At 40.7% G+C, this 14,551-nt stretch overlaps 3 protein-coding genes across 6 annotated transcripts; 1 reads left to right on the top strand and 2 right to left on the bottom strand.

The window, feature by feature from the left end:
* Positions 1-3,129: 3,129 nt before the first annotated feature.
* Positions 3,130-4,975, bottom strand: LOC121601325 (B-cell receptor-associated protein 31-like). 3 transcript variants are annotated; one of them, XM_041930141.1, is made up of 4 exons: positions 4,828-4,975; positions 4,272-4,563; positions 3,899-4,185; positions 3,130-3,821 (listed from the first exon to the last, which is right to left on the bottom strand). In XM_041930141.1, the coding sequence occupies exons 2-4, from the start codon at positions 4,498-4,500 to the stop codon at positions 3,642-3,644; spliced, it is 696 nt and encodes a 231-aa protein (XP_041786075.1). In that variant the 5' UTR covers positions 4,501-4,563; positions 4,828-4,975; the 3' UTR covers positions 3,130-3,641. The 3 variants fall into 3 exon arrangements, with proteins under 3 accessions (XP_041786075.1, XP_041786077.1, XP_041786076.1); XM_041930143.1 differs by having other exon boundaries at positions 4,272-4,523; XM_041930142.1 differs by having other exon boundaries at positions 4,272-4,809; positions 4,879-4,966.
* Positions 4,976-5,950: 975 nt separating this feature from the next.
* LOC121601326 (ER membrane protein complex subunit 4-like) lies at positions 5,951-6,881 on the bottom strand. The gene is made up of 2 exons (XM_041930144.1): positions 6,705-6,881; positions 5,951-6,577 (listed from the first exon to the last, which is right to left on the bottom strand). Exons 1-2 carry the CDS (start codon positions 6,758-6,760, stop codon positions 6,115-6,117), a joined length of 519 nt encoding a protein of 172 aa, XP_041786078.1. The 5' UTR covers positions 6,761-6,881; the 3' UTR covers positions 5,951-6,114.
* LOC121601324 (general transcription factor IIH subunit 2-like) lies at positions 6,840-8,785 on the top strand. 2 transcript variants are annotated; one of them, XM_041930140.1, is made up of 3 exons: positions 6,840-6,922; positions 7,067-7,152; positions 7,421-8,785. In XM_041930140.1, exons 2-3 carry the CDS (start codon positions 7,094-7,096, stop codon positions 8,625-8,627), a joined length of 1,266 nt encoding a protein of 421 aa, XP_041786074.1. In that variant the 5' UTR covers positions 6,840-6,922; positions 7,067-7,093; the 3' UTR covers positions 8,628-8,785. The 2 variants fall into 2 exon arrangements, with proteins under 2 accessions (XP_041786074.1, XP_041786072.1); XM_041930138.1 differs by having other exon boundaries at positions 6,893-6,971.
* Positions 8,786-14,551: the final 5,766 nt, after the last annotated feature.

The raw sequence follows: 14,551 nt of genomic DNA, 5'->3' as shown, positions 1-14,551 counted from the left end.
AATGTTTGAAACAAAAACTCTATTGTTGAACACGATATATCCATCTACATGCGTTAACGATTCTTTTCGTGTGTAATACGAACGAATGTCTTGATTTTTTATTCAAGAACGACGCTTCGTTCGGCCAGCCTTCCCGGATAAATTTTAAAACAGCTTGCAGTGTTTCGTCCAGTTTTGTTGCTTTTTACCACCGGAGCCTGGCGAGCTTGATACGCTGCACGACATTGAGGTCGCCGTATTTCTCGTATAGCTCGTCATTATAACGGCTCCTTCATTGTCCTTCCACACATACGGGGCCAAGTATCCTTTTGAGCATCTTCCTCTCGAACGCGGCTAAGAGGGTTTCGTCAGATTTGGACTGTGTCCATGTATCAGAGGCGTATGTGATTACCGTTACTATATAGGTACTATATAGTCCCAGTTTCGTCCGTCGCGACAGGTTCTTTGAGGTGAACTGATTTTTCAGGCTATAGAATGATCGGTTGGCAGCCAGCATCCTTGCGCGCAACTCAGCTTTGACCCAAGATAGATTAAAAGAGTAAATTTCCGACCAAGTAAGTACTTATGAAATTTGGTTACCCCATAAGTAAGAGCAAGAGCTTCTTTTTCTGGTTTGGCCTTATTCTGTAGAAGTTAATGTTCTTGAAGCACGTTGAATGGCTTTCAAATATCCGTTCGGGAATTTATGAAAAATAGAATGATATGAAGATTCGGATCATAATGTGTCAACAGTAAGACAGAATGCAGTATTTTCTTGAATTTTTCGAACGATGTGTGACAATCCGAATCCACTTCCACTTCATATCCTTAAATTCCGTATAAATTCACAGCTCCTAAGAACGATCTTAGTTCGGAAATGTTCGTTGGTGCTGGAATAGATGCGATGGTTTTCAGCTTCTCTGGATCAAGACGTATGCCGTTGCGATCTACCATATACCCCAAATAGACAATTTCAGTTTGATAGAAATTACATATTTCCAGCTTGACGAGTAGGCCATGTTTTTTTAAACATTGAAATCAGTGTCTAATGATTGCTTGTGTGCCTCCCAAGTTTTACCGAAAATTATAGCATCATCTAGAAATGTTCTAACGCCAGGAATGTCAGCAATCATACCGTCAACTAGTTTTTGAAAAGCTCCAGGTGCTGATTTGACTCTCGGTGCGAGACGGTTGAACTCAAAAAGACCTCTATGAGTGTTGATCGTAAGAAGGTGTTTAGATTCGTCTTCTACTTCTACTTCTAGGTATGGATCGGTATGCTAGGTATGCAAATCAACTACGCTGAATACAACACTTCCGTTCAGTTGTGCAAAAATTCACCGATAAGCTTGAGTTGTTCTCCCGATGCATTGGAAGCTTTAAGGGATGCTTGATGTAGTTATTCCGTTGACATGATTAACAAAAATTCCCTGAGATTTCTTTTGATTTTGATTCTTCTCGCTCTTTTGATATGTGTTGTGGTTGGAAGATTTTGATCTCATGGCTATACAGTAACCTTCCTTGTGGCCTACATTTTTGCACACTTTCCAGAGATGATCTGTAAAATTGCAATCCCGTACAAAATATATTTTTCCACACTGCTAATGAACAGTATTCGAATCTGATTTCGGTTGACGCTGATCTTTTGATCGGGAAGGCTGCGGCAAACGATACGATTTCTTCTCTGAAACTGCATGCACGGAATGCTTCGATCTTGATTGATTTTCGATCATCGTTGTATCCGCTTTCAGATTGATAAGCCGTTGAAATTCTGCCATTAGTGTTTGAATGTTGACTTTAGCCTCCGGCGTCGTATTTTCAATTCAAGATAGCAGCCTTGCTCTAATATCCGAGAATTCCAGAGCTTGCAGTCAACACATAAAATTAGACATTGAAATCGTCTAATTTCAAAGGATTTCGTTAGGACTTCTAGTTTTAAAAGTAGCCATCTGTTGAAGTAGTTGAGCCATTTGAATGATAACGGTTTCAAGGATTTGATTGTTCCTCCTTGACGCTAATTCTGGTTAGCTTCAGAATCTCGTGAGCTTTGGGTTCCGGGTTCGGTAATAATCCTCGTCGCCAAAATGATATGTCGCCGGGAATATATCTTGAGAAAAACACAACTGATTTATTCTTTAGTTCAGAATGGAATCATCTTTATTTACTCAATGTGTACTCTGATCGAGGCTTGCAATGCTACTGCGTTATGCGTGTTACTATGCAACAGATATTTGAAATCAGAATATGTTGCAGGACCCATAAAGCCTCAGGTTCAGTTTCAAAAACTATAGAACTACTATAGAATCGCTATGAAAATATGATCAGTTCCAGGCCTGTTAAGGATTCAGAACCAATTCCAGGACTAGTATGCGTGCAGTAAAAACTTCCAAGACCGTTGTATGATTGGGATCAGTTCGAGGACCGGTATGAGATCAGGTTTAGGTAAATCAATTAAGGGTCCGGCATTGTGGACTGTAATGGATTTGGTAGTCGTTTCTTTTTTTAATACATTTCGGAGTTAAGGGATACCTTGAATTCACGTTGCGTAGTTCTGTAACCGGGCCAGAATGGACATTAAATAAACAAAGCAACTGGTTATGAGTCGACAGTTACATTGGATTTTGAACATAAGCTACGCTTAAGGTATCAGCTTGATCAGTTAAGGCCGACTAACTAGACCAGTTGACTGGTAGATTGATATAAACGGACAGCAAATTCGCCCTACGATAATCAGTCGACAACATGCAGCTGCCCTATCATCATCATCGTCATCACCTGATAGAGGCGAATAGAGTCAATCGGACCGTACAAATAAACATAAAAACAAACATCATCAACTGATCCTAAACCAAACAGTAAAATTTGTTAGGCGAGTGGAAATTGTTTTACATAATGCAAATAATTCAGCTATTGCAGTCGTTCATACATTTAAACTCTTAAATCTTATCTTCCCCTACCTTTGCTGATTACGATAGGGATGACGGTTTTCTTTTTGAGTATCAGTAATCGGGTGCGCCTTGCAGTTTATCAGGCACCGATAACGAATCATACGGATTGGTGAAACAAATGATACCCAAAAAATGCAATGCGATGAAGACTAATAATTTGACTATTCTTCCATTTTTTGTGTGTTATGTTACTAAACATTTATTTTGTCCTAGTTCAGCGTCTCTCATACAATATTTTTGTTTGTTTTTTTTTTGTTGCAAGAAGAAAGAATTTGTTTTATCGTTCGAAAATTCAGTGCCTTCGTTCCATATTACTCTGTCCGAAGAAACAACTCTTCTATCTGAGGTGCAATACAATCCACTCTCTTTAAGTTATTCCTTGCAAAGTTTTGGTTGTTTATGCAATCGGCCATCGCCCGCAAAAAAGGATCGTAAAACCGTGAATTATTACATGCATACGACAATTAAATAGAAGAAAATGAATGTTATAGAAAAACAAAAACAAAAGCTAGTTTTTAAAGTGAACTTTAAATTTGTCGCAAACAATGTGTAATGGAACATCACTTAGATTTATACATGAATGATGAGCATAATTGGTAGAAAAGACAAGTACGCACGCAATACTCCACACCATAAATAGCCCAAAACCTTAAACCGTACGTATAAAAATTCAAGATGCCAATTAATTATGAAAAGAAAATTTTGCCAAAAAACTTAATCACTCTTATCTGCGCTGGAAACGGTGATCTTCTTCTGCAGTTTGCTGTACTCTTCCGTTAGTCGATCGTATTCGCGGTTTAGACTTTCCGATTGTGATTTCATGGCCTCCTTATCCTTGCGCTCCTTGGCCAGCTCCTGCTCAAGCTCGGCGACCTTCTTCTTTAGCTCATCGGTCTGCAAGATGAACGGTTAGAATATTATTATTTGCTGTGCTCATCATACCTGACGTAGAACAAAGTCGAGTAACCTACATTTGGTGCATCGCCAGCCGGTTTGTCCTTGGCATCCGCTTTCTTATCGCCATCCTTCTGCTGATTCATCAGTGTGCGAGCGGCGCTGGTAGCACTTTGCGCCTGCTTCATCGAAGCTTCTGCCTGTGCGAGCAAAACAGCCTGGCCGCTAATCAGTGATACCAGCCGACGAATCACCAGCGACAGGAAGATGGCAAAGCCGGAAATGTAAAAGTTACGCTGGGCACGGAACAATCGCATACTGTGCTGCATCTCCACATTCAGGTGCGTTTCGGTGTGCGTATGATCTGCGGTTCAAGGCGAATGGAAGAAACATGAGACATCTGTTTTTGCTGCAGGGTGGTTTCAATTTCATCACTGTTTCGCTACCTACCGTTGGAGGAGTATTTACGCATCTCGCGGATCGCTTCCAGGAGGAACAGCACCAATACAGCGAGCAGCAGATAGAAATAGGTCTGGGCTTGGCGGCTCAGCATCGCCAGGAAGCGGGATTTGAAAAATCGATGCCATTGCTGTGGGCTCCGGAGCGGTAGTACGAGCAGTAGCACCACAAATATTTCCACGTACAGGAACGATGCAATAATGCCCCAGACGAGAGTCATTTCGGTAGGATTGTGTTGATGCGCTTTATCAAGTTTTTTAGAATGGGAACAGCGGCACGGAATCTATAAATATCACAAATGGGGAACGCGTTGCCTTTTCTTGTTGCTTCACTATATGCACGACACGAACTTGTTCCGGTATATTGCAAGGGTTCACAGAAAGGTCTCAACGCGGTGTGTGATCAGCAGGCAATGTCGTGCATAGAACGTACGGATGCGCCTCAAATAGCCGCCCGAAAGACACGTATGTTGCTGATGAAACTTTGAACCCAAACAAGACGCGGACAAAGATGACGATGTGCCGGGGTGCTGGGAGAAGATATTTACCTGTATTCAGCCTACGACAATCGCAGATTGTTCACTGTACGGTTGACTCACCGAGGTCCAACAGTTGAAAAGTTTTGCTGTAGCGAGCAACGTTTTAGCTGCGAAGTTGGCCTTGATTTGTTGTTGGTATCGAATGTCGCATGAACCTGCTCATTGAGCACGTAAACGTCAAATGTCAAAGCGAAACTGCTCATTGAGCAACGGATTTGCTCGACGAAACAAAGCGATGTAAAATTCTCCCCTGCACTAAACAACTGCTGTAATTGCTTGGTTTTGCAAACTTTGGAGTAACTGTCCTACGAACCACCACAAATCACTAGTGTTATTAAATTTATGTTAGAATTTTGCAAAAATCTTCGAGCAATTTTCGATGTTCGAAATTTGACAAATACGTGACATTTTGTATTTGTTTACAAAAAATTCCATAGCCTTCTAGCCTCCGGGCAGTTTTCCTTTCTAGCGCTCCAAGGGTTAAAAATAGCAGTCCAAAGTGGATCCACTCGGAATAACAGACATGCTGAAGTTTCTGGTAAGTTTTCTGTTGGATATGTGATGGAAATTTGCCTGTTTCTTCTCGTCACATGATCGAAACGCTTGGGAGGGAAAGCGACATTGCATAACCATTGCGATTCGATCGCATTGACGATTAAACAGGTGTAACGCTTCGGCAACTATTTTTAGCCTCCCCGAAAAGCTTGAGCAATGGCCCTGAAGAAGAGAGGGAAAGTTTTAGATTCGACTAATTGTGACCTTTACTTTCTTTCCCCTCTCTTGCTGCGCCAAAACAGCTGACGTTCGGAGCCGGTGTTTACACCGGAATCTACATCACACAAAACTATGAGGTGAAAAGGGTTGCTTCCGTTGATCGTGCATTACTTGTTTGTTTACCGACTGTTTACCATTTCATTGTCCCGCAGGTACCGAGGGTGGACGAGCCGGGAAAGCTGTTGGAAAAGGCGAAAGAATTCGCCGATCAGTACAAGAAGCCGTAGCCTAGCGTGCCTCGGAGACTCGGCCAACAGGACTACGGTTTTGTGAAAACTCAGGATGGCTCTAAGCTAGTTCTTTCAACTCCTAGACTAGACAACTATTCGTTTTAAACAACAGATTCAACCGAAAGAGATTTATGTTTGTCACCAAATTCACCTTGTTCCGTTCATTGTATATGCTTTACGTCTTTTTATTGTTACCCCTCTCACCATCCTCTATGTGGTAGTGAAAAATAAATACAAACTTGTTTCACAAAAATGCACTCCAGGGTGTCGCGTGGATGGTTGTTCCGCCGGCTCAGAGCAACGAGATGCCGCCGCCGGAATATTCCAACCTTCTCTGCGGCTCGACGAACGCGAGCCAATCGGACGCATGCGTCGGAAGCAGGCCCATGCTGTGGCACTTGTAAAGCGCCAGCCCAATGTTAACAAGGTTACCCAGCAGAAACACCAGCTTCTGTCCGGTGGCGGAAATGCCTTCAATCACTTTGAACGTGGAATGCGTCGACAGCATCATCTTGACCGGCCGGATAAACATCATCACCACCATCATGATCGGAAAGATACTGATAGAATTGCCCGACATGTACATGATGACCAGGTTCATGGGGAACTGCTTGATTGGACCGAGTGCAATCTCCCACGACTTCTTCAGGATCAGGTGGCTCTGGTCGGTCTGGTTGACCACCTTGCTGCTAATCACGTCCGCCGACGGATTGTAACCGGGCGGAGCCGCAATGTCGGATCCACTGCTGCGCGATCTAAAATCAAAAACAAACCATCAATTTATATCCAAAATAAGGAATTCACGACCAACACGGTTTGTTTAGCATGGGGGTGAGCATACCACCACCATGCTTCCGTAGCAAACGCAACAAAGATACGCACTTGGTGTTGAAATCTAGCGCCCATTTAAACTTCTTAGCTGCCACCTTGGTCGTCATTATTAGTTTACGACTGTTTCTGTTATCAAAAAGTTAGAACTAATGCACAAAATTTAGAATTTTATGATGATAGAAAAAACTTGCACAGAGTGTGTGTGAGTGTGTTGTTTTTTTTTTCTCGCCCCGTCTTTGCTGACATTTCTTTGACAGCTATCAGGAGAGGTGAGTTTTGGTGAGAAGTTCACCACACGACACCAAAGGGTTTTGGAAGGTAAACAAAATAAAGAGTGCATGCCGGCCGCTGCTTCGACTACAACGCGAAATATTTGTGAAATTAGTGTAAAAATCTGGGTTTGATCTTTGCAGGAAAAGTAAACCTACTGATCAAACACAATGGCGGACGAAGAGGATCCAAAGGAATATCGCTGGGAGACGGGATATGAGAAAACATGGTAAGTTCCGAACATCCTGTTGTTTTCAAGAACCTTCCGTCATAGGAAATTCTGAATAATGATCTGTGGACTTCATTGCCCTCCTGTGAATGATATTTTGTCGATCAACTTACATTGATTAAAGTCTACAATTCAAAAGCGGATACAAATGGCCCTGAACTTTGAACATTGCAACCTTTTGGGGGCTGGCTTAGCGGCAATCAGGCAAACCGGTTGCGGCATAACAAGCAACGTACAAATGATATTTTCTTTCTTATTATTCCCACAGGGAAGCAATCAAAGAGGACGACGATGGGCTTATCGAAGGATCGGTTAGTGATATCATCCAAAAGGCTAAGCGCAAGCGTCAAGCAATGAAACGCGGCTTCAGTAAGCTTGGCATGATGCGCCACCTGTACGTGTTGCTCGACTGCTCCGAAGCGATGACTGTCCCGGATCTGAAACCAACGCGCTTTATATGTTCTCTAAAGCTGCTAGAACTGTTTATCGAGGAATTTTTCGACCAGAATCCCATTTCTCAGCTTGGCGTAATTGCAATGAAGGCAAAGCGCGCGGAAAAGATTTCCGAACTCGGCGGTACCTCCCGGAAGCACATTAAAGCGGTGCACGCACTAACCAATGGCGTACCGCTGGTCGGTGAACCATCGCTTCAAAACGGTCTGGAGCTGGCGCTGAAGACGCTACGAATGATTCCACAACACGCAAGCAGAGAAATATTAGTTATTATGGGAAGTTTGACCAGCTGCGATCCGAACGATGTCCATCTGACGATCGAAAATCTTAAAACGGAAGGCGTTCGATGCTCCGTGCTGTCTCTTTCAGCGGAAATCCGTATCTGCAAGTTCCTGTGCACCGAAACGGGCGGGTTGTTTGGTGCCGTGCTGGACGATGCGCACTACAAGGATCAGCTGCTTCAGCACATCGATCCACCGCAGGCCGGCAATCAGCAGGAATTTTCGTTGATTAAGATGGGTTTCCCGCACGGCAAGACGGAATCGGGCAAGGAACCACCGTTGACGATGTGTATGTGCCACATCGACAGTGCGGATGAGCCGGCCAAACTGACCTCGGGCGGTTATCACTGCCCCCAGTGCTACAGCAAGTATTGTGAGCTACCGGTGGAATGTTCAGCGTGCGGTTTAACGTTAGCCTCTGCGCCACATTTAGCCCGCAGCTATCATCATCTGTTTCCGGTGCCACATTTTAACGAACTCCCGCTAGAGCAGGTACAGGTGCAGGAACCGCGCGACCCACCGGTGACAAACTGTTACGCCTGCCAGAAAACTCTCGCAAGCGGCACGGATAAAATGGTATACGAGTGCGATGCCTGCAAGCAGGTGTTTTGCATTGATTGCGATATCTTCATACACGAAACGCTGCATTCATGTGTAGGGTGTACGACGATTCCGGCATCGGCTCAAACTTTACAGGCACGAAAGCCGGTACCACCACCGCACAGTATGTCTATCATATAACGCTGTTGAAGCTACGGTATACACGATGATGCATTTGTTTGAATCCGGCATGCTCGAGCATGTTGTTCAGATGCTTAATTGTACCATTAAAAGTTGTCACTGGAAAAAAGGCGTTTGAATATAAACTTGAAAATTGTGCTTATTCATTTGGAAGAAGGCTGTCCGAAAAATGTAGCTAACATAGAGATGGGTAACTATTTGAAATTTATAAATTCATGAATCTTCATCAAACAAATATGAATCTCTACAAATTCATGAATATTTGAAGATGTATTAATCACTTTCGTTAGCTTACTGGTGGGACTAGAGTACGACATCTTTATTACATGCTCCAGCTATCGTATCCTGCCGACTTTGGCAACCGTTAAGATATCTGATTAGCCGTACAGCTCAGTAAGTTCGTGGATCATCCTTTGCCATCACTCTGGCTCAAACACACTGCCAAAGATGGTCCAGATGATCTGTCGCTTAATAAGTTCATGAATCTCTCTCAAGAGATTTTTCCCTCATTTACCGCCTATGTAAATGAAGTACACGGTTTTAATTTATACAATTTTATAAATTCATGAATTCATGGGCGGGTCGCTGTTGTACAGCCGTCATCTCGAACGACTTATCCTGTAACCGACCGAATACCCGGTTATAATGTCAATTTTCAAACTAAAATATTTTTTATTGAAAAAACGGGAGCTACATAATTTGTGTACGTATCTTTCAATTCAAGTCAATTCCTTTTAATTCTTAAATATTTCATTTCTATTGTTTTATTTTGATATCCCTTATCTCTACGACCGGCATACCCGAGTATCTCATACTTTTGTAAGGAAGTAAACTTTTTAATTTTATTTTTTATTTATTTTATTTATTTTTATTTTATTTATTTAATAATTTATCACATCAGAAATATAGGAATTTCAAATTTGTTAAAAGAAAAAGGCATTAGTCTTAATTACTTTGATGCAGAAATATAAATTTTAATGATTTAATATTTTTAAAATATTTTGTTATATATGGCAACCGGTTTTTTCCATTGGTAGCTTTCAATGCTTCAATGCTCAAAATTCAAACGTATAAAACATTTTTTACTGTTTAAATACGCATTATGTTATATTTTCTCCTCATATTCGGTCTCCTCTAAACATGTTTTATTTATAAAAAATATTACCAACATAGAAAAATGTGGCAGAATTAGTATTCTTCATGATTTGTACTTAGCAAGCATATAATGTTTGATAACGTTGACTATGAAACAATACAAAACAATTAAAAAAATGAATATTTTTTTTCGATCGTCTGAATAATTCGTCTGTAAAAAGACAATTTTAACAATTGTCAATTGTCAAACTTAAAATTTTTGACAATTGTCAAGCTTAAAAAAAATATTAAAAAACTAGTAGACGAGACTATGAAAATCTCATTTCACTAAAGTAAATAAAACTATGTCCGCACCTTTGTACCAAGTTTGAAATTTTAATTTTCAATCTGACAAGGATTATTGAAGTTTTAATGTGAAAAAGAATAACTTGTCATGCAAAATTTACAGGATAACCGGTCGTAGAGATGAAGGTGTACATTTGGTCATTGAGACAACGGTTAATAATATAGCCATCCGGGGTTCAATTCTCATACGAACCCGTAGCCAGAACGTGACTATCAGGCTGCGTGATACTGAATAAAGTCTCGAAAGCCTGTATAGACCGGCATGTCGCCGTAGGACGTTTACGCCAGAAGAAGAAGAAGACTCATGAACCATTTTATAAATTCATAAGATTGATAAGATTCATAAAATTACTTAATGATATAAGACTAACGAAGTTTATGAATGTTTGGATATTATATCGTCTGTAGGAATTCAAGATTATTTAATGATCTACGAATGGTTAGATATAATGAATATTTGGTGATTCTAGTTAATTTATCTACTTATAATGTAATATTTTTGTTTGCTTGACAAAAGTGATCGAACTACAATCACATTCCTTGTAAAAGAAAAACTCATTTGCAATGGATGAAATTATTAGTAAGAATACATTCGAAAGTTCATCACACATGTAAATATTTTGGTATTGAGCGACTCAGCCTTTACACTTTGTTCAAAAGGAGTTCTGAAAGCGTTTTGTAGGACACACGTCTATTTAAAAAAAATCAGCGGAATGCCTAGGCCCCTGGACTATCCAATACCAGATCTCTGCAGAAAATATACTACGATTCAAAAATAATGATCGCTTTGTCACAGAGTAAGTATAAAGATCTAGTTGATCGTGTTTCCTCATAATCGTGAATAACACCTTGCCTCCGACGAACTGTATTGTTAATATTCAAGTTTTACATTTTTGGGTACTGTTAACATTCTTTACATTTACCAGCGTTTTTCTTACTTAATTTTCATTTATTTTAGTTGTGCACACGAATGTGCCGATTTTTGAGCTGAAAAAAAAAAAATATTCACTTAACCCAATTTCCTTCTCGACCCATAAGACGGGAGCTTATCAAAGTCATCTTCCACTCTACAACGTATGAAGCATTCTCGTCTTCAATATCCAATGACAAAGTAATTTAACCGAATCATGCAAAAAGTATAATTTTTGTGTTTTTAATATTTTTTCCATTCACTTTCCCCCTTTAATTCTCGCAACACTTCACCTCAATAAGGGAAGGAAAAAACAAAAAAGTGCTACAACCGGTTTTGGTAGTTGATAACAGGTTATCCTATGATAACCTCCGGTCCAATGCGGCAGCGCAAAGTTGTTGTTGTTTTTTTTGTATCACTTTTATCGTTGTTTGGGTTTCGGACATTTTCGGGCAGCATTATGCACATGGCTGATGATGTACGAGATCACGCTTCCGTCAGCTGTAGCGGGTGTTTATTTTTCTCTCTCACCGCAGATACCTGTAAATTGTGTTCCATCAACAGTGTAGTAGAGAGCGAACTTAAGTTTTTGTAGCACAAGCAGTTGGAACTGGACGCTTGGTAAATAGTACATACGTCAGCTTTGGGATAGTCCATAAACATTGACAGATCTTTATCATGTGATTGTCCTAAAGATTTAGGGTATGTTTTATCTTATCGTCGAAACATGAGTTACAGCGTGGTTGGCTTAAGTCCGGTGGTCTAGCTACATCAGGTACACAACAAACCCATCGCTTGTTTACTAACAGACATTTTATGGCACATCTCTAGACGACGGCAATCGGGTGCGGGTTTATCGGGTTATTGTGCCGACTCCCTGTACGTAACCCTCCTTCACATGCGCACGCTCACCTCTCGCGGGTGAAGCGATATCCTTAAACGAATTTAATCACCCTTATCACTACTAGATCTGGTCGCTTTCGTTGGCGATATGACGATTACGATTGCCCAATCATCTCTGTTTAATCTATACCTCCACCGCCAACACGCGATGATTGGGTAATTTGAAAATGGTACATATCCGCCGTAAGTCCCCCCCCCCCCCCTATCGCGAATTTGTGGGCTCAAGTGCTTATCACCTGTTGTTTCATTAATTGTTCATTCACATCAGCGGCCGCCATGCGCCGCGTTTGTAATACCTCATTGTTATCAATGAGGTTTGCGGTAATATACAATCTGCATTGGACGCGCACGCAGACGCACTCTCTAGTGCTTCGTGTTATCGTTTTCTAGTGACGATGCATGGTTCGGGACTGTATAGCCTCAATTACGATCCAGGTATTTAGGACTTCTAATGCCTATCTCTTTCACATTCAGTCTCGACAAGAAATGTTTTTCCTTTGTGCCATAATTGATTAGGGTCTGTCTGAATCCTTCTTAAAGGGTCTACGTGACCAAATTATCCCATCCCAGAGGCTTCACGTAAGCAAAAGAAGGATCTAAATTTGAATCGGTTAAACGGTTGTTTTTTTGCGGGAACGGGTGGAGCTTCCCTTCCTTTTTGATGAGAAATTCTTTTGATTTATTTAGCACTTCAGAGCCGGTCGAAAAATCTGTTCGCCCATCGATAAGGGTCGTGACGGAGAGGTTGTGGAATTGGAATTTAATCTTTTGGAAATACACAACTAGAAGATGTCGCCATTGTTGTAACCCACCGATAAGAGAATACGGGGACTATTTAAGTGGGGTGGCACAAAAAGTATGTGTAGTTTTGCTTCACATGTACTTGATACTCCCTAAAACATGTCGTAGCCTTGCGTTGCATTGAAATCTTTTGTTTCGTCTCCTTGAAAGGATGAACAAATTCATGATTGTGTAAACGTGCATCACATGGCTCTTTAGAAATGAACAGTGGCGGGTCAAGCCTCTCCGAGGCCCTAGGCGTTTTGGTAGACGGGGCCCCTTCACCAAATCCATTGCGGGGAGGGGGGGGGGATGGTGTACGAATCATACACTACAAATTTATAAGTTTGCTACAGTTACAGTTTTTACTGAAAGCTATTGAGTAATACATGGTACTGAATATCAGTAAAACAATTACTGAAAATGCAGCTATTTTCTGCCAAAACGGACATGTCTGAGCTTCAAAGGAAAATATACTGCGATGCCAACTTGCTCGTGATGAACAAAAATTTGATTTGGTAACCGCTTACAGACACCCCGATAAATTTTAGGTGCGTATTCGGCGTGCGGGATTAACGTTTTGGTTGAGAAAAATCTTCACACCACTTTGCTGTTCTTGCTGAAATTTCATGATTACCGTGAGTGCATACCAAATCAACAAACTTGTTTCGACAAAATACAGTTCACATCTGTATAAAACTTATGAAACAGAGATGAAACATGAGCAGAATGGACTGCCACCCTGCGCATCAATAAAAACCTCAATATCATACTTTTTTTTTGCCAATTTTTAATTGATATCAATGACTAACAATCAGTAATATCAGAAAGGCTTTGTGGTATGTTAAATTTTGGGTACTGTGGATACTGTTTCGAAGCGGACTTTCGACACTTGATCGTCTATAGGCGATCATAAAACCTGTAGGACGTTAGAGTTTAGAAGGCTTACCTTGGGTAGGAGGACATAAGTAAACTCCTTAAATGAGAAGTCGATAGATGATGGATGGGTTAGTCCTATCCTGACAATCCGAACAAATCTGACCTGCCATGATCGTTGTTGTTGGTTTTATCTATACTCAAAAGAAGTTAAAGGTCGGAAAGTTATCGTTTTCGCTAAGCTAGTTACGTTTGTCTTTTATGGACAAGAACGATTTCTAAACGATATTTTCTTTCCTACTTTACAGTTTCCAGCTCGTGTTTCATAATACGGACGATTTGATTTAAAATCGTCATCGTGAGCATAACATGAAGTTACAATAATACTGAAGTACCGTCTTTTCTTCGAATTACGGCCACTTCATTTTCAATCGGTCAGAGCGATAACTTCTTGCACGCGGGAAAACAATATTTTTCATTCGAATGTAACTGGAAATACCTTGTATGGCAGTATGTTTGTCTCAAGTAATCCACGGACCACAGGTTGGAGACCACTGCTTTAGATCAGCGGCTTTCTAAATGATCGAGCGGTGAGGGCCAGGAGAATCCATTTGTTTTACACATACATTATTATATTATTACAGTTAATACACAAAATGATATGATATTTATGTTATTAAACAATGCGATTGGTTATTGGTTTTCTTACATTATTATATCATCCAAGCAAGTAGTTTTCAAATTCATTTTATTAAATTACAATAACCAAAATTGATTGTAAAGATTCTTCAATTAAGAGTCTGCAGCATGTGTGCAAAAGTCATAAAAAGTTCACACATTTAAGCAAAATCGCAATATCGCTTCTTAATGTACCCCTTCCTTCCATGTTTTCAAATTGTTTTCTAGATAATCTGAAGATGGTAACAATATTTAACAGCTGAAAAATTATCGAGAAAACGTACAAATCGTTCAGAAATATGAGAGGCCACGGACAAGTAAGACCAGGTCAGACAAA

Source organism: Anopheles merus, unplaced genomic scaffold (assembly GCF_017562075.2).
Source record: "Anopheles merus strain MAF unplaced genomic scaffold, AmerM5.1 LNR4000066, whole genome shotgun sequence".
NCBI classification, from domain to species: Eukaryota; Metazoa; Arthropoda; class Insecta; order Diptera; family Culicidae; genus Anopheles; species Anopheles merus.
The sequence above is the reverse complement of the archived record's forward strand: the minus strand, read 5'-3'. Positions and strand labels throughout refer to the sequence as shown.